This window comes from Eleutherodactylus coqui, chromosome 2, assembly GCF_035609145.1.
Source record: "Eleutherodactylus coqui strain aEleCoq1 chromosome 2, aEleCoq1.hap1, whole genome shotgun sequence".
Classification (NCBI taxonomy): domain Eukaryota; kingdom Metazoa; phylum Chordata; class Amphibia; order Anura; family Eleutherodactylidae; genus Eleutherodactylus; species Eleutherodactylus coqui.
Genome location: NC_089838.1, coordinates 113,117,300 through 113,143,383, shown reverse-complemented (window position 1 = coordinate 113,143,383; position 26,084 = coordinate 113,117,300). Strand labels below are relative to the sequence as shown.

At 43.3% G+C, this 26,084-nt stretch overlaps 1 protein-coding gene and 1 long non-coding RNA gene across 2 annotated transcripts in view; both read left to right on the top strand.

The window, feature by feature from the left end:
* The first annotated feature begins 4,606 nt into the window (after positions 1 to 4,606).
* LOC136610625 (uncharacterized PE-PGRS family protein PE_PGRS36-like) overlaps positions 4,607 to 26,084 on the top strand; it is a 46,276-nt gene continuing 24,798 nt past the window's right edge. Inside the window, exons 1-5 of the mRNA XM_066589837.1 lie at positions 4,607 to 4,639; positions 5,354 to 5,436; positions 6,702 to 6,764; positions 6,864 to 6,911; positions 8,163 to 8,213. Coding sequence (XP_066445934.1) covers positions 5,362 to 5,436; positions 6,702 to 6,764; positions 6,864 to 6,911; positions 8,163 to 8,213 — 237 coding nt within the window. The 5' untranslated portion in view covers positions 4,607 to 4,639; positions 5,354 to 5,361. The remainder of the gene's footprint in view (positions 4,640 to 5,353; positions 5,437 to 6,701; positions 6,765 to 6,863; positions 6,912 to 8,162; positions 8,214 to 26,084) is intronic.
* LOC136610624 (uncharacterized) lies at positions 13,901 to 20,021 on the top strand. The gene is made up of 2 exons (XR_010790134.1): positions 13,901 to 14,084; positions 19,906 to 20,021. It is a non-coding gene; the product is annotated as an uncharacterized lncRNA (long non-coding RNA).

Sequence of the window (26,084 nt, the reverse complement as noted above, 5' to 3'; positions counted from 1 at the left end):
GCCACTTCCAAGTATATAGAACTATCATCTTCTGTTTCTGATCGCCTGGGGTTCTCGAGAACAGACCCCCGTCAATCAACTGATGACCTATCCTTCTTAAGGCATGCCCCAATTCGGTGGGGTTACTCCTATTTAACCTTAGGAGCCTTCCTCTTGTCTATTGGCCAGGAGATAAAATATTGCCTGTAGTGGGAGCTTTTCTGGACATAAACTTGATCTTATCCAAAATATGCTGTAATTTGCTATCCTCATGTAAATAGTATATTAACTCTGAATTCTGGGGGGCTTACTCTTTTTCTGCTGTTATACAATGGCGCTATATGCTGGCTAAAGCCAGTACTGCATGGGATGACATGTTGGATAGGCTCTGACAGCAGAGAGGCTGGCAGTATACAGTAAGAGAACCTCGATGGACGTCTTCCAGCATCGGAGCTGTACAGCCTTAAATCATAATGTCTTTAGACGTCAGACAGTGAATTGGAAAGGGTTAATTTTTTTACAAGATAGCAAATTACATTGTATTTTAGATAATAAAAGTAAGTTCATGTCCAGAAAGGCTCCCATTATAGGCAATATTTTATCTCCAAGCCTGTTTGGCAGTGGGACAGATAAAAGTAATGCATGATTGATGTGTGTGGGTTCTTATCGCGGTGGCCAGTCTGTTTGTAAAGCAGCAGTTTTGCAAAACCAAGTAAAACTTTTACTACTACTGCAACAAAGAAGGTTTACAGCATTCACACACACACACACACATATATATATATATATATATATATATATATATATATATATATATATATATATATATATATATATATATATATATTGCAACACTCCTAATGGTGTCTGTTTAATAACTTGTTCAGACTGTAACCTTCAATAAATGGGGTGCACTTCCAGGCCACTGAAAGCCCACTTTAGACGCCACGTTTCAAATATCAATCATGCGAGTAATACATACACGTCCACCTCTCCCCAGCACTTTTATGATGCGCATGTAAGCATTGTAAGTTCAATGCTTTACTAGGGTGTTGAAAAAGTGTGTCGTCCAATAAGGGGCAGTGACTACAGGAAAAATTTGTTAAAAAGGGAAGCTAAATGGATCTTTGAATTGAGTAGTAGGCCTCCCAAGAGTTTAAATATGAAACATAATGTTTTGTTACACTGCTAATTTTAAGGATTTTCTAAAGGTCTGTCATGTGGAATACCTCTTTTAATAGGATGCTAAGTCTCCAGGAGAAACTGCTGCCCCGTAAACAACAATCAGAAGTACAGTATGCCATTTTACTACTTTCACTGCTAGCTACGCTAATTTCAGCCAGAGCCTCTTGGTCTTACAACTCATAAGGAGAACCATTTGAGATCAATGATGTAGATGAATAAACTCCTACAGAAGCCCAATGGACTTGATATAACCCATAAGTCATAATCATATAACCACTTTGTTGTGTTTGTGCTACAGTTCAGTGACATTTACAATTTCTTACAACTGCTTACTTTATATTTGGTTCTACCTGTTGGCAGGTAAGTGCTTGGATAACATTTGCTTCACATGAGGGTACAAATAACCATTAAGGTAACATCCTTTGATCTTCCTGGCACAACATGACATAAGTATAATCATCATCAGATTTCATCCATCTCATCTTTCACAGTGATTTCACACTTTCTTCCTCTTTTTCATGCATGTTAGGTTAATATTGGATGCACTTCTGAACTACAAATTGTATAAATTGCCCAAATCTCCAGTGATTCTACACAGTTCATCTCTGAGTGTTCATACCAAGGAAACACTTTGCACGAAGGACAAAAATGAAGACCGTGTGTCCTCTCCTGGTGATTGCAGCTGTATGTTGCTTCGGTAAGTGCCACTGATTTTTTTGTGATACTGTTGTGCTAGTGTGTTCAGTCTTACAATGCTTTTTATTACAAATTTTGCCAATTCCCTTTTGCTGTTTCTAGATAACAGACTACAAAACTTCCAATCAATAGACTATAATACAAAATATTACTCTGCCAGAATGGTACCCCATTGAAGAGGAAGTGACCTAAGTTTAAAGCAAATCTTCAGCTTTTAATTACAGGTCATTTTAAGGTCCAACATTCTGTGCTGATTAATTTCATAATTAAGTAGTATCACAGCCATACCCTCATTTCTCTAATACAGAGCCCCAAATGCCTAGCAGATTAATATTAGTAAACTCCCAAACTTCCTCTAATGGTGCCTGTAGGCATCTAAAATGATAGGATTTAATTATGTGTATGCAGGGACTCTTTATTAAACAAAAATGAGAATTTGGAGTCTATTGAGATCAAGAAATGCTGTTTAAAGGTGATCATTCACTGTAATACTAAAATATGAAAGGAGTTTTCCAGGAACTAAAGTGGCCCACTAGTTTGGGGACAAATTCTGTTCCATACAGGAGGGGCAGGGGTATATAACTTGCAGTTGTTCTTCTCTGTCGTCCCTCCAATCTGCCAGTTCTCGGCCCTGTTTTTGGCCATTCAGGGTTGGTCACTGCAATTTTCTAACTACCTAATATACTCTGTACATTGTTCTCTGATGGTCAGCTCTGATAATGTAATCAACCCTGGGCAATCAGAGAGAAGGTACAACTACCAATGCATTGTAGTGCTTAGGTAATATATACGCATAAAGCTATTTAGTGTACAGTAAGGTATATTCTCACCTGGTCCCACTATTTCATCCTATTTCACCACCTCCTGATGGATACACTGTTTACATAACTTGTGGGATGTGGAAACAGTGTAGCAAAAGGTGCTCAGCTATTTCTTTAAAACCTGGCCACCTCTCTAAACATTGATGTGGCAACCAGTAGGACCAGGTGAGGCAGGATGGGGTTGTGGGCCCCTTGTTCTATAGATGAGTGATGGTTCCCCACATGCAGGTCCTGTAGGTATGCAATGAATGTCTGGGATAAGAATACCACTTTCAAATTTTGAAAAATGTTAATTAAAATTATTTATACATTTTGTGATCGGAGTCTCAATGTCAATGCAGCTGAGAGAATCTGGATGGGAAATGTTCTAACCAGAATGTCCCTATACTGTGGGCTCACGCCTCGGGACTGTAAATTCCAATCCTAGTATGAGCATAGAGTTCTGTTTCCCTGGTACAGCTTGTGGTATGGTGCCGAGGAGCAAATTACAGCATCTTAGAGAGAATTCCAACCGAGGTTCATGGGTGACCATATATTAGTAAATCATACATAAGAATTAAATAATAACCTGGTTATTTCCCTAAAGTTACCAAACTTTGGCTACAGCTCTGACTTGTGATTTACTAATGTATGGGTAGAAGTTATGTTTAAGTAGGAGGCCATAAATGTACAGGTATAGCCGTATGGTCAGCTTTTTAAAGTCTATGGCCACCTTAAAGCAAGTCTTCAGGAAAATTCTGAACACTGCATCATCCCCCAGTGATCAGAGTGACAGGGAAGATGCATACAGAGTTTGTTCTGTACGTAGTGTTTAGTGTTACTGTCCTGCCTTATGTAGCGCTCTCACAGAACAACTGAACCAGACTACTCAGCAGACTGAGGAGAGAGGTGCTGAAAACAGGAACTGTCCGTCAATTGTGACTGCTCTAATAGTCAAAGTGAAGGCTGGGATATTTTGTATTTGTAGAAAGCCATATACAAATGAATAGTAACACTACCAAAAACTTTAAGAAAATATTTTCATAATAAAAGTCTAATTAAAGGGCTCGTATAACAAATATATTTATAGTGAAATCCAGCCCATAATTATGAACACATTTTGTATTTACACTGATAGCTTTCACGTGGGATGGAATGCTCTGCAGGATGTTACGGAATATTCCTGTCAAAATTCACATGTCTAATTGAGTCAGAATTCTGCCATGTTTTGCATCAAAATTTGCACTTTAGGCATGCATATTTTTGGTATGCCAGAATATTCCATTCCGTGTGAAAATACACTTAAAAATGTTTCTGTCCCCAGATTTTCATTGAGTAATGTTAGAGTAGCGCCACCTGCTGCTTATATTCTGTATCCACCTTAGTTACTGTTCCACCTGTTCAGTCTTGCTTCCATCTCTGCTGCAGTGTTTATATGGAGGGAATGGTGAACGTCAGCTTCTGAGGCTTCTTTCCCACAAGGGTATATCGGCCCGCCGTTTTCACGGTCGGCCGATATACGCTGCGATCTGATGCATTGGATTCCAATGCATCAGATCACATGGCCATATTCCCGTGACATTAAAGTGCCTGGCTGGCCAATATAGCGCCGGGCGTTTTTATGTCGGGCCCAAAAGATAGTCTGGGAACTATCTTTTGGGCTAGAATACGTCGGCCGCTGCATGGGCTCCTATGGGAGCCAATGACAGGGGCCAGAGAAGGGAGGTGGGAGGGAGTTTAGCAGCGTGACTGCTAAACTCCCTCCCTTTTCTCTTGTCCCCTCTGGAAAATTTCAATAGGAGGTGGCGGAGCTAAGTGCTGCCCCGTCCCTTCTCCTCCCTTTTGCTTGCTGTGGACAAGGGGCGGGGATGGGGGTGGAGCTAAGCCAGCAATGGGAGGAGGTGGGACAGAGTGGTGCTTAGCTCCGCCCCCACCCTGCCCTCTCTCATTGCAATCAGACAGCGGGGAGGAGAGAAGAGGTGAGCCGGTGAGGGGGAGGGAAGGTTCGATGACATGGGGCTTTGGTGTATATGTGCCAGGCCTCATGGCGTCTGAATGGGCACACAAATGTTAGGGAACAAAGCCTAAAGTTGCTGTGTCTAATAGGATGGTGAGCAGATAAAAGGGAGACAGCGTTGCAGCAGAGAAGCAAGACTGAGTGACTTGGAACATTACTGAGATGGACAGATACAGAATGGCTCTTCAACAGAAACAGCAGGTGGCGTTAGAGCCGTTATACATGGGAGACGCCTTTGCTTGCACATGAGCAATCACTGCTCAGTGAATGGAGGCAGTGCGGGTCAGAGATCACTTCAGCCACCTGCCTCCATTCACAGTAAAGGGGCATCCATTCATAGATGAACTACTGCTTGTTACATAATTTTATGATTATTCAGTTTTTATGCCTGCAGAAACTAAATTACAAACAATAAGTGAACAAATTATCATTCGTTGTTCAGTTGCTGCAAGGCTGAACGATTATTCCTATAAACAATATTTTTTATGTGGAATATATCCTTTTAATTTTTATTCTTCAAATGCTCTATATATTTTGTGGTTAGTGCGCTGTATATTGGGTATGGCAATTAACATTGTAATGAAGACTGTGCAGTAACAGGCTATAATGACATACGAATTTGAATCTACATTCTAAAAATACCAGAAGGTTACTAACAGTATTTTATGTATTGTAGCCCCTGCCATGTCAAACGTTATTAGGAGTGGCAATGATGAACAAGATTCTGTTCGAGGACAAAGCTGCCTGGAGCAATCTATGGTAAGTATATGACCATATATCAGCAAAGTACTGCAATAAGTAGAAAGCAATTAGAGACGATCATTTTCTGAGCTGTAGCAGATAAAATAAAGTTTGCGATGTAGTTACTTACTTCATACATATGTCTACTTTTGCCCTAAGAGCACATCTAGTTAGGGATTTCAGATAATAGTTGACCAAGTGCCTTTTAAGCCAACAACCAACCACTGTAGACATGTACATTGGGCTCTGCTTGTTTATTTCAGTAGGGACTGGGCATTGTCGCGGCTTGTCAGTCGCGACAGCATTGTGGCATGGTGGCCTCAACACAGGCCAAGACCTGTTGCCTTGTTATGCAGGACAAAGGTTAATGCACCATGTGCAGAGATTGCTGGTGCTGTCTGTCTATGCTGCATGGATGCATGCTGGATTAGTCATGCCTGGGAGTAGGGTGGAGGTGTGGTTTTCTATTCACTCTGCTAGTTCCCAAGTGCGTAGTGGCTTTATATTCTCACCCCTCCCTTTGCTCAGTGCTGCTTATTTTGCTCCATAGTGGAGTAACTGGAGTTTGGAGCTCTTCTACGCTGGGTGTATTGCTACTTGTAGCTAAGTTGCTGCGGGTTCCTTTTCAGTTGCATTTCTGCTTTTCATTTCTGTTTTTCTTTGCTATCTGGTTCATCTCTCCAGAGGGCCCAGGATGAAGACCGCGGGGCCGTCTCTATCGAGATAAATTCTCTGCTTCTAGGCAGGGACCCTTCACACCCCCCCTTCCCCCTCGCTGGGTTAGGGCCAAACTTTCTCCTCCCTGGAGTGGTGCTACCGTTCAGCATAGTGTTGTCTGTGGCTATTTCCTACAGTGCTGAGTGTAGTTCTCTGGTGTTGCACGGGCTTTTCATCTGGGTTATGTATTTCAGTTGTGGTGCGCACTGTTCATCGGTGCATAAATCTATCTACTAGTGTAGTTGTGAACATCACCCTGCATCCGTACTGAGCGTGGTGCTTGTGAGCCGCACAGACGTGACAGGTATATTACAATGTTTGTCTCTTATAGAAACAAAGGCTTTGTCATGTAAAAATCCAGCCAGTCTGATCAGGGACTATCAGTAACGTCTAGCCGTCAACAGCAATCTTCCATCTGTGGCCCCCTTTACTCAACTTTCATATAAATGGACTCTGTGTGGAAACTGTAACAATGCTTTAAATAAATGTTTCCCATTTTCTGTTACCCTGCAGACATTGTTGGTCTTTTTCTTAACTTATAAAAAAAGATTGTGTTTTTCTCTTAGTACAAAAGGCAAAACCCTTCTACTCAGATGTTAGACTTAATCTGCGCACATATGAAATTTAAGGTAAAAAATAAAACCATCATAGCCTTTACTGTGTATTCAGACTGTCTTTCATGGAAACGTATTTACATACTTAATGGATGTGATATATTTACTTATTAGGATACACCTATGAAAGAAGGACTTATCAAAGCAATAAAGGACCTAGAGGTGAGCAACCTGTAATGTTGTTCTTATCCTTATTTCAATCATCTAATTTCACATCATAAACCTTTCGTCCCGCTTGGAAATACACTGAGATTACTGTTTCTGGAAATCTAAGAAATGTATCGCTGTAGTATGGCACAAGGTTAGATTTTTCTGGCTATGATGTTAAATACTATTGTATAAAAAGAGTAAAGTATTATGGAGGTCAGACCTTTATTGGCTAACCAGAAACATTCTATACCATATGCAAGTTTTTGAGGCTACTTAGTGTCCCTTCATCAGGCTGCTGAGGAAGGGGCATTATACAGCCTTAAAAGCTTACATAATTGTCTATTAGCCAATAAAGGTCTTACCCCCAGAATGCTTTACTCTTTTTTATACAAGAGTATTTAACTCATAAATCATTCTGTGAAAGGTTCATTTAAATCACTGGAAGTGTTCTTGGTGCAGATGTTTCCAGGCAGTCCCTGCCATAGATACCCTCCAGAATGCCTGCTTGAGTTACCTTAATGCAATGCCTGCCACTGACGCTGCAATACAGTGCCATCCTCATATGCCCCCTATAATGCCTGCTGAAAATGCCTCTAATGTATCCATAAGTGGCTGGATCAATGTATAATGTGGGCTCAGAGTATAATGTGCCCTTCTTCACACCCTTGCTACAACATCTCCTGCGGTATATGGACTCCCAACAGGGATGTGTCCACCCTAGCCGTCCAATTAGCCATAATGGAAGTGTATGTATTCCGGTTACGCCTCTACATGGGCACTGGTTATTATCCTTTTTGAGGTGTTTGGTGGGGCGACAGACTCATCCCGGCTAACTATGCGGCTATTTATTGTGTGTGAGGGATATATTAGGATAAAAATGTGATAGATGTATTCAAATGGCGCAGATTACATAATACATTTAGTGTAACATAATATATAAAAAACTGTATGTTCATATCAAAAGACAGTCCATGTCAGCAGCACTCACCAAAAACCCACGTGGGGAGGAGGGGAACGATGCACGCCTGCAGGGATCAGACCCACAATCCACTCAAACATCCAAATCGTGCAAGAAGGGCAGCATCCGTGGTGCAACAAAATATCCAGATGGATCTCCTTTATTCCTCAAAATCTATAGCAGTGACGTTTAGACTCCATTCAGGAGTCTTTATCAACAAATGTTGATGTTCCTTTTGGATTTCCACTCCCATAATTGTAACTACCTGGACCATCATTTGGGCTAATGTTTGCATTCTCATCTAGGATGCTTCTGGATGCTCCACTAAAGACCTTTTTGGAACAAGTGCAAGTCCAGTAAGATATTTCTCTATATATTTCATGTCATCTTGTTAAGCGCTGCAGTGTCTTCTACATGTCAGTAATTATCATGTTTTGTATGTTTATGGCCTCATGAACACATGCATGTGTATTTCAGCCTGTAATATAATAATGTATTGCAACCTGGATCCCTTCTACAGTTCAAGGGTTTTCAGTGAATTCTGCGCTGCAGGGTGAATTCAGTCTGATATGCAGCATTATTGGTGCCAAATGTACTAAAACCATGATGTGCAGAAAGCATAATAACACCTAAAGTCTCACTCTGTCTTATATTTCAATATCTGCTGTCCCCCAGGAACAGGTGGCGATGGATGAAAATGGTGTGCTTTCAAACCAGATGCCCACTATGAAGAATATGTTGGTAAACAAATGCACATATACACACTGTAGTATTTAAAGGGAATGTGTCAACAGAAAATTACCTAGAAATCACATTTATGTTAAACATATTTAAGGTGATTTTCTTTTCATTTTCGGTCACAATCTATATATTTTTTAAAATCCTAAAATCCTGCATTTTTCACTCTCAATACAAAGCCTAATATAAGTCTGACACTTCCTGTTGTGTAGAGGAAGCTTTCCAGCAGTCATCTCACTAACATCACAGGCAGGATTACACTGACAGATAGCACCTATATGTAGATAACACAGGATCCACCGTGCACAATAGCTATAAGCTATGACTATCTACTACCCCTTACAGGTCACAGAGCATGTCTAGAACTTCACCCATACAAGTCAGTGGATCCCCTCCTGTCCATTGTGTGAATGGCCCATGAAAATGCGGCTGCTTGGTCGTGTTATTCGGGCGAGATTTTTACGTCTGCAAATACGTCTGTCTGTTTAAGCCCTAAAACAAATTTCTAAATGCTCTTAAGTGTTTAATGCAGCTCAGGAAATATGGCCGCCCCCATAGTCATGTATAGGCAACAGAATAAAGCCTTCTACAATCAGAAAATAAAAAACTATTTGAAAAATGAAAACTGTTTCTCTATCTGGTTTTCATTCGTGGTCATATAGTCTGTTTAAAATTTAGAAAATGAACTGGGATAAGGATTAATATGGGGGCTGGGATGCTCAAAAAATATGAAAGCATTGTAAACTGTTTAAATTTATGTCAGTACATTAATTGTGTCTCCCTTGTATACATGATAGCACAGAGGCTTGTTACTGACAGCTCTGATAGACATACAGTAACTGTGATCAGTCCTGTACTGTGCGTCCATCACATGACCAGGACAAAATTTTAAATCTTTTAAAAATATAAGTTTTCTATTGCATCCTTATTAAAATCGCTTGCTTTATATTTAACTCTAAAGTGGCCAACCTCTTTAACACTCCTCGAAAAGACGATATCCAACCTCTATAATACAATGTAAAACAACTATAAATGCTATAAAACAAGAAAAGACACATATCACTGCAAATGATACCCTCTTAAAAAATATGAACCTTTATTTAGAAATATTTAAAAACATTATTAACCCAAGTATACTCACAAAAAATAATAATATGCAAAAATAATGTGTGTAGCCTTCGGGTTTAGGAGGTATTTCTGCAGTACTCACGGTTCATTGATTCAAACGGTGATATTTATGGTACCACATATATAGATGACTTTCCGGGGATGACTAGCAAGGGTTTCAGGTGATGTTCTGATAGCACACTATCCCTATAAGAGGCCTTACAATCGTCCTAACTATCTGTGGGGCGATCACCCTGACAAGAGCGCCCCCACTCCATGGAAGCTAACCCTGGTGTAACCCTACAAAACCCTAAGACACAATACTGTACTCCTGCGTAGGTTGTCTCTGGGATCATCAGGGGATACTTGAAGTATATTGGGCATGGAGACCACAAATAACCACTATTCCCCACTGATATGGACAACAAGAAAGGATCTGTTATCCCCCTATTCCTTTCCCTAGTGATCCAGTGCTGGCACTCAGGTGGTCCAATCTTTATTTACAAATAGCCAGCATGTGACTGCTGCAACCAATCAGTGGCTGGGGTGCTCACATGCCGTATTTTACTGGCATCACAACTCAGCTCTGTGCCAGGATGCAAGTGGTATGGCACAGACTGCTGCAGCCACTGATAGATGGTCAGGTACTGGCTGCCAGTAAATAAAGAGGTGAGTTTGGGTTTGGTTTTTATTTTATAACATTTGTAGCTCTTTAAATGTACTATTAGGAGTTGCATAGCTCCCTAACTCAGCCATGCATTACATCACATGATCAGTGTGCCCCTCCCACTGTTTTGCCCAATATCCCCCCCCCAATCTTGATACAGCCCTGCCTATAGTAGGTGAGAGGTCCCAATCATAAAAGTGTTCTGTATTTGTTCTAACGTGCCATCTACAGCGATGTGTGACGAAAGCTGAGTATATGTATAGTTTAAAGCTGCTCATAGAACTCCATTGTCAACTTGCATACTCAGCCGAGCATACATGTATTTCCACTGGGCAGAATGGCCACCAGACCACCACTGATGGCTCATCTACACCAGGAACAAAGGATCAGGCCTGTTGAAATCCAACATGCAGATTTTCATTTCCCCAATATCTGCCATCTGGAGGGTCTGTCGGTCCCCATGCACATTGTATTTTGTGGTTCGCCAATCTTGCGCAAATCTGATGGCTCGGCTGATATTTACCTAATTTATGTACTTTTATCATTTCCTTCTCTTTTCAGTAACTATATACTAAGATGTATCTATTCTTTTTGCAGAAACAGTGTAATGTTCCTTTGTCAGTGCCAATCCTGTGCGTTATTCGGGTAAGATCTCTGCAGTTATACTTTAAAAATACCAAACACTAGCATGCCCTGATAGAAAGAAAACCCTCTAGTATAGCATCTAGTATACGGTAACACGTTCCACAGATTATGGCAGGATATGCAGATACAGCACAAGGAAGACCACCTCTTTGAGAGGACCCCCCCTCCATAAAGACCAGATTTCTGTGTGACTGACCTGCAACTACTTTAGAGACTCTCTTAAGTGGTCATCTTTAAAGAGGTTGTCCAGTTGTAAGCTGTTGATGGCCTATGTGCAGAAAAGGCCACCAATTGTTGATCAACAGGGGTCTACTGCCACAGAGCTGCTCACTGGACTGTTGTGTTCAGGCATTGTGCTGATTTCTGCAGGAAACAGACAGCTCTGTTCCCACTGCAGTGGCCAGACTTGGAATTGCAGACCAATTTCCCATTGAAGTGAATGAGAACTTTGCCTGTAATACCAAACTTGACCACTGCAGTGGGAACGAGGCTGTCTGTTTCTTGCAAGAATCAAATCAGTACATGAACGCACTGGCCAACCAAACAGCTGATCAGCCGGTGTCCCCAGAAGCAGACTTCCGCCGAACTACTATTGATAGCCTACCCTAAGGATAGGCCATTAGTAGTTTTCAACACCTTTAAAATACCACCTTTCACTACGACTACCCTTTCTGACTACTTCTTTTGATGGTACATGTATCACATTTAGACGATACATTTGAAGTACCCTAACCCACGAACGGATTTCCGCCGCGTAATTCGCGGCGAAAATCCGCTGCGTTGCACGCAGCTATTAGGTTCTATTGAACCTAATAGCTCCATGCTCACGATGCGTAATTCCACCGCGGAATTACGCACCGCGATTTCTCCCGTCCTCACCCGCAGCATGCTCTATTTTCTGCGGGTGAGGACGGGCTGTACGCACTGACGGCTTCCATTGCAGTCAATGGAAGCCGTCCATTCACGCTATCTCCCGCTGTAACCAGCGGGAGATAGCGTGAAAAAACGCTTTCCCGCCCACCGCCGAGCGTCATATGACGCCAAATGACGCGGTCCGGCCGCGTCACGTGACACGGCTGGTGACGCGAGAGCGGTGGGCGGTGACGAGCGGTGACGAGCGGTGACGCGGCGGTGGTGGGCGGGGAAGCGATTTCACGCTATCTCCCGCAGGTAAGTATAGGGGCTCTGGGGGGCGCCGTGACGGGCTTCACAGCGGAATATTACGCTGCGGAGCCCGTCACGCTCGTGGGAAGGAGGCCTTAGGCTGCTCTCACACAGGCGTTTTTCACAGTGTTTTAGCAGGTGTTTCAAATGGCCATTAAAAACGCTGTGCTAAGCCTCCATTGACGAGCGTACTAAGCCTCAGACGACTGTTTGAGCACGCCGTTTCTAACGCCGCAATTTTTGAATGTTGTCTGCTCTATTTTATTGCATTTTAGGGATTTGTAACACACCACATCAAAATGCTGTTGACTAATTGTCCTACTGCAGTAATGGAGCTCATCAATACCTTCGTGCTATACTGTAAATGTTATAACTATGTGGTTTAGGCCGCCTGCACGATTTTTGAGCGATGCGAGAGTGAGTGAAAAAAAACAGAATTTGTGATGTTTTCACTCATGCAATGTTGTGTGAAAAAAAAAAAACGCAGCATGTTCTTTGTTTCTGTGCTTGGCTTTTTTTTATCTCCCATGTTTTCCTATGGAGCCTCCTTTTTATCGAATCGCAAAGCAAGAACTTGCGATTTCCAGGCAATGTGTTTTTAACAATTGATAGTTCTATTGTCTTTCTTTCACTAAAAAAAATCACGCCCAAATCGTGCTAAAAAACGCACAAGAAAATCACAAGTGGCAGTGATATTTTGGCGAGAAAAAGCAGCAAAATCCTGATCGCCAGTGTGAAGGAGCCCTCAAGCTATTGCAGAATTTCAAGGTTGAAAACATTTGGCCTGCATTTGTACAGATGAGTAAGGGCTCATTCCCATTTCCGTATTGGTAAAACACTACGGGTCTCCCTGCAGCGTTTTACCAGTGTTTGTAAATACTGGCTCCACCGGCAGAGACCGGGTATGGCAGCTCTGCTTCATAGTGGGGTTGCGTATGAAAAACACCGCCCGTACGCAACGTATTTCATAAGGACAGAGTTGCATACGCTGCCTATACCAATGTACAGGCCTCACGCTGCGTGGTACGCAGAGAAACAGAGCATGCTGCAATCTATTTCCCGTGCGTATGAACATGCAGTGCTTACACGCTAATGTGAACGGATCAATGAACGTCTATTTACTTTCATTGACTCCATTCACCTTGTGACACATGGCCGTTCATTGTGGCCGCATGATGTGCTGAAATCACAGTTGTGTGAATGAGCCCTAAAGGAGGAACTATTGAGACCGGATGTTGTTTCTACAACACTAATGTTGTTTTTTCTTCTATTTGCAGGACAATCTTGTGTCTGAACAAACTAGTAAAGGGGAGGCTAGTCAAGGAAATAAACGTATTGCTCGTCAGCTTTTAGGAGGGTTACTTGGAGATGGAGGTGGATCAGGAGGAGGGCTACTTGGAGGAATAGTTGGGCCAAAAGGGCTAGTTAGTGGTGTACTTGGAGGTGGATCAGGAGGAGGGCTACTTGGAGGAATAGTTGGGCCAAATGGGATAGTTAGTGGTGTACTTGGAGAAAGAGGGCTACTTAATCCCATACTTGGTAGTGTACTTGGAGGTGGAGGTGGCGGGCTACTTGGAGGGCTACTTGGAGGTGGAGGTGGAGGTGGCGGGCTACTTGGAGGGCTACTTGGAGGTGGAGGTGGAGGTGGGGGGCTACTTGGAGGGCTACTTGGAGGTGGAGGTGGCGGGCTACTTGGAGGGCTACTTGGAGGTGGAGGTGGATCAAGAGCATGTGATAGGCAAGGTTACCAGGGAACAACTGGTGGTGGTTATCAGCAAGACAATTTATTAAATACTGTACTAAGTCTGCCTGCAAATCTCCTAAGTGGTGGAAGGGATGGAAATGGATTATTACCAACAGTATTAGGCACTGTCAATGGATTAACAAGGATAATTTAAAAAAAAAGGTAAATATACAGTATATGCATTTAACTCTACAAACTCAGTATTTGTGGGGATTGCTTTGCATGGACTGGTCAAACAGCTATATATTTTTCACTTTCTAGCTTATTGAAGTAATCTTTTTGATTTCTCTGACATATAGGGCCACATGTTTTCTTACTGATCTTACCAAATTGCAATCACTTTTCATTTATTACACAATTCACATGGCAACACTTCAGTAAACAAACTGGGTACATATTTAACAAGTCACTTTTAACTGTCCGACTCCAACCCATGTCTAAAAAATGTAACAGACAGAAACTCCAGTCTAACTATAACCTACCCAAAGATACAGTCATACATTATCACCACTATTAATTAAAAATATATAGTTTATTGATACTTGTATGTAAGAGCAAGAACAATATTGAGGTTTTACACAGAACTATCCAAAATTGTTACAAACAGCTATGACAGTGTTTCCTAACCTTTTCAGCCTTTTCAACTTTTTTACAGTGCGGCACCCCTACCAAAAGTGTGTGCGGCTATGGTGTGGTCAGGGGCGTGGCTAGGGTGTGGCTTATTACAACGTATGATTTTTACCTCCATCGTTATAAAAAGGACAGGTCTGTTTAAAAAAAACACACAGGGAAGAGCGCTGGATGGGCTATTGATATACATTATATTTAAAATTAACATGTTGTGGAATTGAATCCTGCACCACATGTCAGTGTCCACACGGGTTTTGTACAGATTGTTTCCACACCGTGTGGATGATTTCAAAATCTCATCCATTTTGCTGCTACAGCTACTATAAATTCCACAACTAATCCGCCGTGTTGGTGGCCCCACTAGTAAAAGCGACCACCTATATTGGTAGCCCTGGTAGTAAAAGCGACCCCCTATATTGGTGCCCCCAGTAGTAATGGCAACCCCCTATATTGGTAGCCCTGGTAGTAAAAGCGACACCCTGTATTGGTGGCCCTGGTAGTAATAGCGACCTCCTATATTGGTAGCCCTGGTAGTTATGGCAACCCCCTATGTTGGTGGCCCAGTAGTAATGGTGATGCATACAGTGAGTGGCCTCGGTAGTAATTATTGTGGCCCCGGCAGTAATAGGTGACCTCTACTGCGGCTCCAGCAGTAAAAGGTGACCCCTATTGCGGCCCTAGTAGTAATAGCGATCTTAGTAGTTATGGCAACCCCTATTGCTGCCCCAGTAGAAATAGCGACCCCTATTGCTGCTAGGGTTGTCACCTTCGTCACAAAAAATACTGGCCATGGTAAAAAAAAAGGAGCGTGGCTTAGGGGCATGGCTTATCAAAGCATAAATGTCATCTACTCACGAGAACATGCTGCAGCCTGCAGACGCTCGCCTCACATACAATCTACACGCAGGCGCGTTTGACATCCCAAAGAGCGGCCCCAGCGTTAATAGTGACACCCTACAGCGGCCCCTGTACTAATGGTGACACCCCACAGTGGCCCCTGTACTAATGGTGACACCCCACAGTGGCCCCTGTACTAATGGTGACACCCCACAGTGGCCCCTGTACCAATGGTGACACCCCACAGTTGCCCCTGTACCAATGGTGACACCCCACAGTGGCCCCTGTACTAATGGTGACACCCCACAGTGGCCCCTGTACTAATGGTGACACCCCACAGTGGCCCCTGTACTAATGCTGACACCCCACAGTGACCCCTGTACTAATGGTGACACCCCACAGTGGCCCCTGTACTAATAGTGACACCCCACAGTGGCCCCTGTACCAATGGTGACACCCCACAGTGGCCCCTGTACCAATGGTGACACCCCACAATGGTCCCTGTACCAATGGTGACACCCCACAGTGGCCCCTGTACTAATGGTGACATCCCACAGCTGCCCCCTGTAGTAATAGTGACATCCCACAGCGGTCCCAAGGTTAATGGTGACATCTCACAGCCGCCCCCTGTAGTAATGGTGACATCCCACAGCGGCCCCTTGTAGTAATGCTGACATCCCACAGTGGCCCCCTGTAGTAATGGTGACATCCCACAGCGGCCCCCTATAGTAATGGTGACACCCCACAGTGCCCCCTGTAGTATTGGTGACCTCCCACAGCGGCCCCTTGTAGTGATAATGCCCCCCTGAGACCCATATACTTACCCCCTCCTCCTTGTGGAAGTGCCGCTGCTTCTTTGCCCAGCACACTGCCAGCAGCGCTGATTGCAGGTGCACACTGACGTCAGTGTGCTGCCGGATGACTCCTCCCCTGCTCTCGTGGAACCTAGGAGATGTCAGGGGAGGGGGAGGAGGATCCCGGCTGCACACTGACGTTACAGTGTGCGTTGGGATCGACGCCACTAGCAGCGCAGCTGAGTGAATACCGGCAGGAGAGCCGCATCTCCTGCCGGTATTCACTAACGTGGTGAGCGGCCGACAGCGGCGTGTGCCAGCTGGGAGGGCTCTGCATGCAACCTCTGGCACGCGTGCCATAGGTTCGCCACCACTGCTCTAGATGCTTCTTCTGGTCTGGAAATTCTGATCACAGCTGCCCGTGGTCCTGGAGGGCATGCGCTGAAGCCAACCGGACAGTGGATGGGCATATGGACCAGCGAGTGGCAGAGAACCCGGGGCCTGACCATAATGCAGGCCTATAATATGACCAGTAAAAAAAAAAAATATCGACCAGGCCAGTGAATTACTGGCTGGGTGGCCACCCTAATTGCTACCTCAGTAGTTATAGCGACCCCTATTGTCGTCCCAATAGTAATATTAACCCCACAGTATCCCTAGCAAAAATATTAACGCCCCCTCAAGTACCAACAATAACCCCCCCCAGTAATAACATTAACTCCCCCCAACCCATATACTTACCCAGTCCTGGTACTGGTGTATCTTGACGTCACCAGGAAGCTAGGGGTATGACAGGGCAGGGATGTGGGAAGGCCCCTGTCAAGCCCCTAGCTCCCCATTGGCTGCATTCCTCCAAGTCCTTGAAGGTCCTTTAGCTGTGTGTTCCATGTTCCCTGGGAGTGGGACTGTGCTCCGTTTCCCAATGTGGGCAAATTTCTGTCTGCAGTGCATGCTCTTTAGTCGCAGTAGTGATGTGGCTCAGTGGAGGCCCGAGTGATGTTGTTTCCTGCCAGACAGCCACGGCATCCCAGTTGGGAATCACTGAGCTAGGTTATGGTGATGAAGTCAGAAATACAATGTAATAGGTACAAAAAAATCACAATATAGAAAAATGTGTACATTTACTATAGCAACTTGAAGCCACACTAAGGGCTCCTGCACACTTGCGTTTTTCTTGTGCGTTTTTTTCACGCGATTGTCAGTGAGACTTTCTAATGTTAAAAACGCATTGCACAAAAATTGCAAAGCACAAACTTGCGATGTGTTTTTAACATTAGAAAGTCCCATTGACTATTGCGTTAAAAAAACGCAGCAATATTGTATGAAAAAAACACTCAAGAAAAACATAAATGTGCAGGAGCCCTAAGGCTGTCTTTACGCAAGCATTTTCTAGCGGCTATTCAGCCAAAAATTGTGACCATCTGAAGCATTGGATTCCAATGCACTTGTTCAAAAGGGCGAATTTTTTTTTTGGTACGTAAAATCGCCGGATGGAAAAGTTAGTGTACACTGCCGGCCACTTTTACTCTGACTGGAAAAGATAGATCTGGACCCATCTTTTACCGGAATATGCCGACCGGTCCCATAGACTCCTATGTGAGCCTAAAAGAACTGCCAAAAAAGGGAGGTGGGAGGGAGTTTAGCAGCGGCTCTGCTAAACTCCCTCCCTCTCTGCCCCTTGCTGGCTCCCGAGAAAGAGAGGAAGCGAGATGGTATTCGCGCCGTAGCCTGGCTGTGTGAATGGGCGTTAAAACGGCAGATGCAGCCGCGACTTGGTTGTGGCTGCCTTTTGTCAATGCGATTTTCGGCCGCGACGTGGGGAGCCTAAAAATCGCAGCGGCCATGTAAAGGAGTCCTAACAATATTGGGCTGTGTTCCCATATGGCACATGTATATTGCTCATGTGGCATTCCTATGGCACTTTGGATGTGCATGTTAATTCCACAACAGAGCGGTTTTGCCAATCAGTTTTCAGCTGATTGGCTCCTGCAGATGAAGGACATTGAAATAATGGGGCTTATTCACTATTGCAAATTGCACCAGAAAACTTGTAAACAAGCTGTACAGCACATTTACTATGTGTTGTAGACACTTTTTTTTGCTGTAATCAACAAAGCATTTAAAGGAAAATGGGGTATGGCCTGATTTTTTGATTGTCTATGAGCAAATTGAACTGTGGATCATCTGCGCAGTTGACCCACGTGGATTCCGCAATTCAATTATGCCCGTGGACATGAGGCATAAGACTTCATGCTTACGACCGTCGCGGGATACACTCACGGTTTTACGATATTAGTAAATAAGCCCCAATGTGCTCTACCTGTAGAAGCTGATCAGCTGGAAACCACACTGGGAAACTATAGCATTTTGCTGTAAATCATGTGCGTTTTTCAACAGCATTTTTAATATCCAGTTAACTTACACATCAAGAATGCCGTGGTAAAGTCACATGACCGCTATACAAGCGATATGTGGGAACACAGCCTAAGCCTGCCTGTCCATGGGTGCTTTTCATTGCATTCCCTGCGGCAATAATCCGGCCGCAGGTAACACAGTGGAAAGCACAGCCCCCTGTCCACGAGCGGAGAACCATAGCGATTCTCCGCTTGCGGCCAGCAAATTGCAGCATGCTACGAATTGCCGCGATTCTCTGCAGTGTGCCTATCTATCAGGTAAGCTCACCGTGGAGCTCCGTCTACCGGCTCCTGCTTCCGGGTGGTAGCTCCCGCAGTGGAGATCCGCCGCGGGATATCGCAACGCCCGTGGAGAGGCAGCCTAAATCCTCCTCGGGGTTTAATTGTATAAGTGACCGTAGTTACTTGAATAACCCAACACACATGCTTCCTCAGGGCTTAAAATAATCGTGCCCCCCCCACCCCTCTGATCCCCTGGTATTAATTACTAAATAATTTGCTGCTGTGTACATGAGCCAAACACACAGCAGGATGTTAATTAGTAATATTTAAACCTTTTCAAACTGTTTGTTCTACAATAGAAGTCAATGGACACTGAAAAAAGCAGGACAAAGATCTGCACTGTATATTTTGTATTGCACCTTTTTGCAGTTTACTCTTTTAAATTAAACCGAGTAACAAAGAGCAGAAGTTGCTGCAAATCTGAACATGTCTGCAAAACATCAGCACCAAATCCACATCAAGGTCCGCATGGAAGACGTTTAGATTTTGATGCAGATTTGTTTGTGATGTTTCTGTCATGTGTGAATCCCCATAAATGATACCTAAACAAGTATTTTAATGTGCATGAATACATTCCAAGCCATATTGGGTCAGCAGGAGTTTTTAGGGAAAGTCTTTAAAATGTAATATGCGCTATAAACCTAATCATTGCTGTTATTTATTACTATTAGAGATGAGCGAACGTACTCGGTAAAGCACTACTCATCCGAGTAATGTGCTTTATCCGAGTACCTCCCCGCTCGTCCTGAAAGATTCGGGGAGCGCCGCTGCTGACAGGTGAGTTGCGGCGGGGAGCGGGGCAGAGCGGGCGGGAGAGAAGGAGAGAGAGATCTCCCCTCCGTTCCTCCCCGCTCTCCCCTGCAGCTCCCCGCTCCGCGAATCTTTCAGGACGAGCGGGGAGATACTCGGATAAAGCACATTACTCGAACGAGTAGTGCTTTACCGAGTACGTTCGCTCATCTCTAATTACTATCGTTTTATTTTTTTCAGTTACTGAAATTTTTTGTTTCCTTTTTGTTTATACAGGAAACCAAGGTGACAATCCAGATGAGTTTGGACGGAACATTTCCATGAAGAATCTATAATTTCCATATGTAGTTTAGCTTTGTTGATCAAAGGCCTAATAAATTAGATGAGAAGCAGCATTTGTCTTGGTGTTTGTCTTTTTCTATAGAGCCAAGTAGGGACAAATAGTGCAAGAAAGGGACTTACTTTGCTTAGATAAGAAGGGCAGTTGTGGTCCATGAAGGTGGCGCAATCATGGAGACACACTGGAGGCAGTGGACATATTTTCTAGTAAATATTTACTGCTGAACTCAACAACAACATAATTCGGTCCCACTGGGAAGAGTCATATACCTGTTTTGGCCTCATAGGGGACAGTCTCTCAATGCCAGTAATATTCAGCCAGCTGGAAACAGTCACTTAGTGTAAACAAGGTCCAGTCCCAGTCACAGTCCCCACATTTCCTGAACCCCTCAACTGTCCCAGACCCATATTTGGTAGCATCCTCTGTTTTGTCCTCTTCTTCTCACACTTGCCATCCTGAGAGGATGATGCTCACATCAAGGGCTTACACCCATGAAGGCTCTAGCACTCAGATAACCCTCCTGGCTTGCTACATCTCTCCAGTCAACTGCACACCACCATTAAGTTCCCAAAGCTGTTACTTCCCAGTGCCATATTGGGTACGGCACAGTCTCTCTAAATCCCCTGAGAATCACTGCGGGTAATGTTAGCCCAGAACAAGTCCCTACTGCACAACATATACAATAGGAGGAATACATAGTTTGAAAATAGACATCTCCTCCTACTCCTATAAACTAAAGCATAAACAACACAAACATGGCATATCATTATAATAAAACATCTCCATACTTTATCAACCGGTAGGGGGACTTCTGCTCCTTAAACTCCCTTACGGTTTATCTGCTGCTGATCTTAATAGCTGAAATAACTCCACACAGGTTTTGTGGATTGTAACAGAACAGCAACTGTGAAGAATATAACAAGTCCGTAATAACGGTATTGCAGTGGGACCGACTCAATATAAATTACCTTTATATGCAAACCATATGTTATATATTACTGACTGTTATATAATTGATTGTTAAATATTCATTAGATCGGACCCAAACAGAGCATCTTGAATGTACTTTCCCATTTAAATGGTAACACACTTCCCTTAGAGGGCAAAAGCTATTGATAATATCTAAAATAAAGCTAAACCTAACAGACACACATAGTACATAAATTCATATATCAGTGATAAAAAATATTTTTTAGTTAATCATATTTGATAGTGCCACTATGGAGTATCCTGGGTGTGATTCAATTTTAATTACCCCCAGAGGCATAAGGGAGTTTTGAAGTAGTATTTACAATCAGAAGAGGTATGTCGTCTGTGTGATATTAGTCACAGAAGATCCTAAATATTACAAGAGTGACTGATGGTTAGGTCACAATTTAAAATAATTAAATTCTAGATGGTTAAGTAGGTCTATTATGGTCCGACGCGTTTCGCTCCACGTTGGAGCTCTTCAGGGACCTATATGCTCAATAGATATGCCTCACTGAATATTGTTGGTGTCACTTCCCCGTGTTATATCTTTTAGTTATGATAGAAGATAGAGCAACATTAGATGGTAAGTGGTAGTGCAAAGTGCAGATATTACGTTGTACTGAACACAATAGTTCATAGAGAAAACTAGAAGCTGACTGTAGAATATCATCCGATGTTAGATTTTACTCTCAGTCAGCAGGAGTATCTGTTCAGTCACCACCAATTACTTATCCCCTGAATTAATTTTAATAAATAAATCCCTTGCTTCAGGGGATAACATGTCTGATTAGTTATGTTGCACTAGTAAGCTCATTTAACTGCCTTATCTTGATAGATTACTGACTGCTCTCTTTATTATTGCATTATCTTCCCAAATATTAACATCCAGTTGAAGGGGTTAATAGATCCTAGATAGATTTGGATCATAACTAGAGATGAGCGAACCTACTCGGTCACGCCCCTTTTTCGCCCGAGCACCGCGATTTTTGAGTACTTCCGTACTCGGGCGAAAAGATTCGGGGGGCGCCGTGGGTGAGTGGGGGGTTGCAGCGGGGAGTGGGGGTGGAGAGGGAGAGAATTTATAAAGTAACCAGGCAGCAGCTGATGATTTTTTATAAACATAGAAAAAACTTTTATTCCTCCATAAAAGTCAGACTGCCAGTCTGACTTTTATGGAGGAATAAAAGTTTTTTCTATCTTTATAAAAAATCATCAGCTGCTGCCTGGTTACTTTATAAATTCAGCTGCATTTGGTTTTTGGATCCGGACCACACCAGGCTCTTGCATATTTCTCCTCATATCCACAACAGATGATTTCCTGGTGGAATCCAGAGTGTTAGTCTCTCAACTCTGGTGAGTGCTGTGGTTGCATTTAACTTTTCTTGGGGAGAGGGAGAGAGAGAGAGGGCTCCCCCCTGTTCCCCGCTGCTACCCCCTGCTTCGCCACGCCTCCCCCCAAATCTTTTCACCCGAGTACTGAAGTACTCGAAAATCGCGGTGCTCGATCGAGTAATTACTCGAAACGAGTAGGTTCGCTCATCTCTAATCATAACCCCATATATTTTCTCAATGTTAGCTGCTAGTAATAGATGATAGATATATTGCTTGATAATCAAAGTTTTCACAGCCACTTGATTTTGTAGTGGCAATGAATACCAGCAGTACAAAATAAAAGAAAAGAAGGAAGGGATAGAGAAGCAGTAAGCCCAACTGCCTTGATGGTAGGCAATTGGTATCCATCAAGGCAGCTGGGCTTACTGCTTCTTTATCCCTTCAGTCAATACTGCTGTCAAATTCTCGGCAAGCCCCAAAATAAACTGTACTCTCTTAAACCTAAACCAAACTATGTCTTTCACTATGCCTGCCAACTAGGTAGTAATTCTAGAAGTATAATTCTGTAAATCTACTCATATTTACAGTGAACTTTACATACTTCGCATTGTAAACTAGGACAGAAGGCTCACATTATTCGTTCTGGAAAGCATTATGGAAATAGAACACCAAAGGAAGCTGCAGAAGAAGTTATCAACTGACTACTTTTACTCTTGGAATGCGTAGAGAACATTGATCCATAGAGTGACCAAAGGTCGGATGTAACCGAACGGATAATCATCATCATTTCTATCCTGCTGCATTGTAAACCTGCATTCCTTGTAGCTGGTCCTTACAACCCCTTACGGCACTGTAATTGCTCAGGCCCCATTGCTGCTGTTACGTTTCCTACAACAAGATCAGTGCAGAAGTCTACCAAACCTTTGAAAATAATCTTAAGTTTGTTTATGATTCCTATGCGGCCGACTGAGGTCAGGATCACTGTCACTAGTAAAGTTGTTCCGGGCCTCTACCGTTCTGAAAGGGCCCGAGGTACTATACACTTGTCCAGTGTAATTAATCCGCTGTGTGCGAATGCCGGTGTATGGAACAGTGGCATCAACCAACAACTACAACCCCCCTCATTCTGAGGACTACGGGCCCTATTCTTTGCTGCGGTAAGTCCTTCCGGGACTAGGAGTTGGTGAGCGCCACCGTGACAGGTCCATGCACTACACCCTCCTAACTCCAACCATATGCTAGGATAGAAAGCCCCATCCTTTCCTCCAGTAACTCCCTTTGGGGCCCGTTACAAACGTTGGCAGTTACTCACGGGATATATTTATATATACCCGGGCGGTTGCACTAATCTCTGTAATTTCCTGCCTCACCCGGCAGCCTGTACACACTACTTTACAGAAAAGATCGTCAGCTGCGGCGTGGGACACTGCGGGAATGTGGGAGTGTTGAATATATGCTCTGTTGTCATTTTTACCCATTTGGGAGATTATTTAGAAGGAATTTAATTAACTTGGACAAACTCTTTTAAGGATATGATGATTTATTATTTCATTGCGGAAATTTTATGCTCCAATAGCCTACTTATGGCTCGGACTGTGAATGCTGTGGAATTTCTGCAGCAAACTTCGCAGTGGAAATTCCGCTATGTGTGAAGGCAGTTCACGTGAGGATTATTTGCTGCACATCTGCACCAAATCCTCATCAATATCTGCATCACATGGTGCACATTTTGTGAGAACTTTGATGCTGATCTGCAGCAGATTTCACCTTTTCAATTGAATGGGTGAAGTCTGTTGAGGATCTGCATTCCCTTAGCCCAATTCCTCACATTCTCTTTGTGTTTTTTTCATTTTCTTGCCCAGATATTTCTCCCAGTTAAATACCATTCTGTTAGTCACAGCCCACTGTTCCAGCTTGTCTAGATCTATTTGAATCCTCTCTTCTTCTATAGGGGGGAAAGCTAACACTTGGTGCAGATTTTGGCACAGATTTTCATGCAGCGTTTGACGCTGATTTTAGTGCAGATTTTCTGCTGCTGAAAATCAGCGCTAATTTCTCTATGTGTGAAGTACTCTGAGGCCTCCTGCACACTGGCGAGAGTGATTCAAGGCCTGCTATCACTCTTGCAATTCATGGGAAACCCCTGGATGCGAGGCGTTTTCATGTGAAAACAGCCTCGCATCCTTGTGGGGATTCCTTTCATTCCATTGCTTTCAATGGGGCAGCAGCAGCGTCAGCCCCATCAAAAGCAATGGAAGAAGATCGCGATCCTCTGCCACTGATGTGTCAGCTGTGGCAGGGAATTTCCTTCATCCCCCATGGGGAGTCCCCTCATCACTGAACACCCTGCTGCTTCACACCCAAGGAATTCCCTGCTACAGCTGTCACAGCTGCAGCAGGGGATAGCGATTCTCTCCCATTGCGTTCAATTGGGCCGGCACTGCTGCCACCGGTCCCGTTGAAAACAATGGACGATATCGCAAAAAGAAGGGGTATGCAGAGATTTGGGGTTTTTTTCACGCAGTATCGCTGGAGTAAAAACATCTCAAATGACAGGGAAACCATTGATCACACAAAAAGAGGCACAATTGCCTCCCCAGTGGAAAGAGGCCCTGAGGCTGCTCGCACACAGGCGTTAGTAAAAATGTAAAGCATTTTCAAACACATTCAACAGTGTTTCTAATGCACCCCATCATTGCACTGGATGATGTAGTGCATTAAAAATCACTGAAACGCACTAAAATAGCACATTGATTTTAATGGGTCCGAGTTCTGTCAGTTTCAAGCTTGGTCAGAAGTTAAAATTGCCCATGTAGATATTTACTTATGCAAGAAATGTAACTGTCAACTTTGGCTCTACTCTCACGGGAAGAAAGAGTTCAACCTTCTGCTTAAACCAATGTGGTTCGCAACTATTTCTTTAAAGGTGAGCCATCAATTTCCATTTTACAAGTAGCCATGCTTATGAAATTGATTTTGTAATACGATATATAAATAGAAATATACATTTGGCTGGTGTGATGCTGAATGCATTTACCACTAATACAGGTGCATAATCCAAAAATAAACTGTATTCTCACCTAAACCAAACTATGCCTTTCATTATGCCTGCCAAGTAAGTAGTAATTCTAGAAGTATAATTCTGTAAATCTTCTCATATTTACGGTGAACTTTACATACTTCGCATTGTAAACTAGAACAGAAGGCTCACATTACTCTTTCTGGAAAGTATTATGGATATATAACACCAAAGGAAGCTGCAGAAGAAGTTATCAACTTACTACTTTTACTCTTGGAATGCGTGGAGAACATTGATCCATAGAGTGACTGAAGGTCGGATGTGACTGAATGGATAATCATCGTCATTTCTATCCTACTGCATTGTACATATGCAGTCCTTGTAGCTGGTCCTTACTACCCCATGCCATACATTTACAGCACTGTGATTGCTCAAACCCCATTGCTGCTGTTGTATGGTCACCACTGGAGGTGAGGGATAGCAGTGATTGATAGCCGCTACCCAGCAGCAACAGTTAGATAGGAGAAAACTCCAATTCTGGTCATGTAAGCAAATCAGGAGCATTCGCTGCATCACTCAGAGAAATGGCTCCTGTATGCTCCATGATGGTTTTAAGAGATGGCTATCTGCCTAAGAAGGATTCCCTGGCCTTTTCTCAGACATTCCTTGTTAGGGCAACCTCAGTTAGCTACAAGTGCATTTTACATGCAAAAGTAGTAATGCTTTTGAATACACAGCTATTGCAATGTAGTGTAATAACAAATAAAATGCAAAAGTTCCTTTGAGGGATAA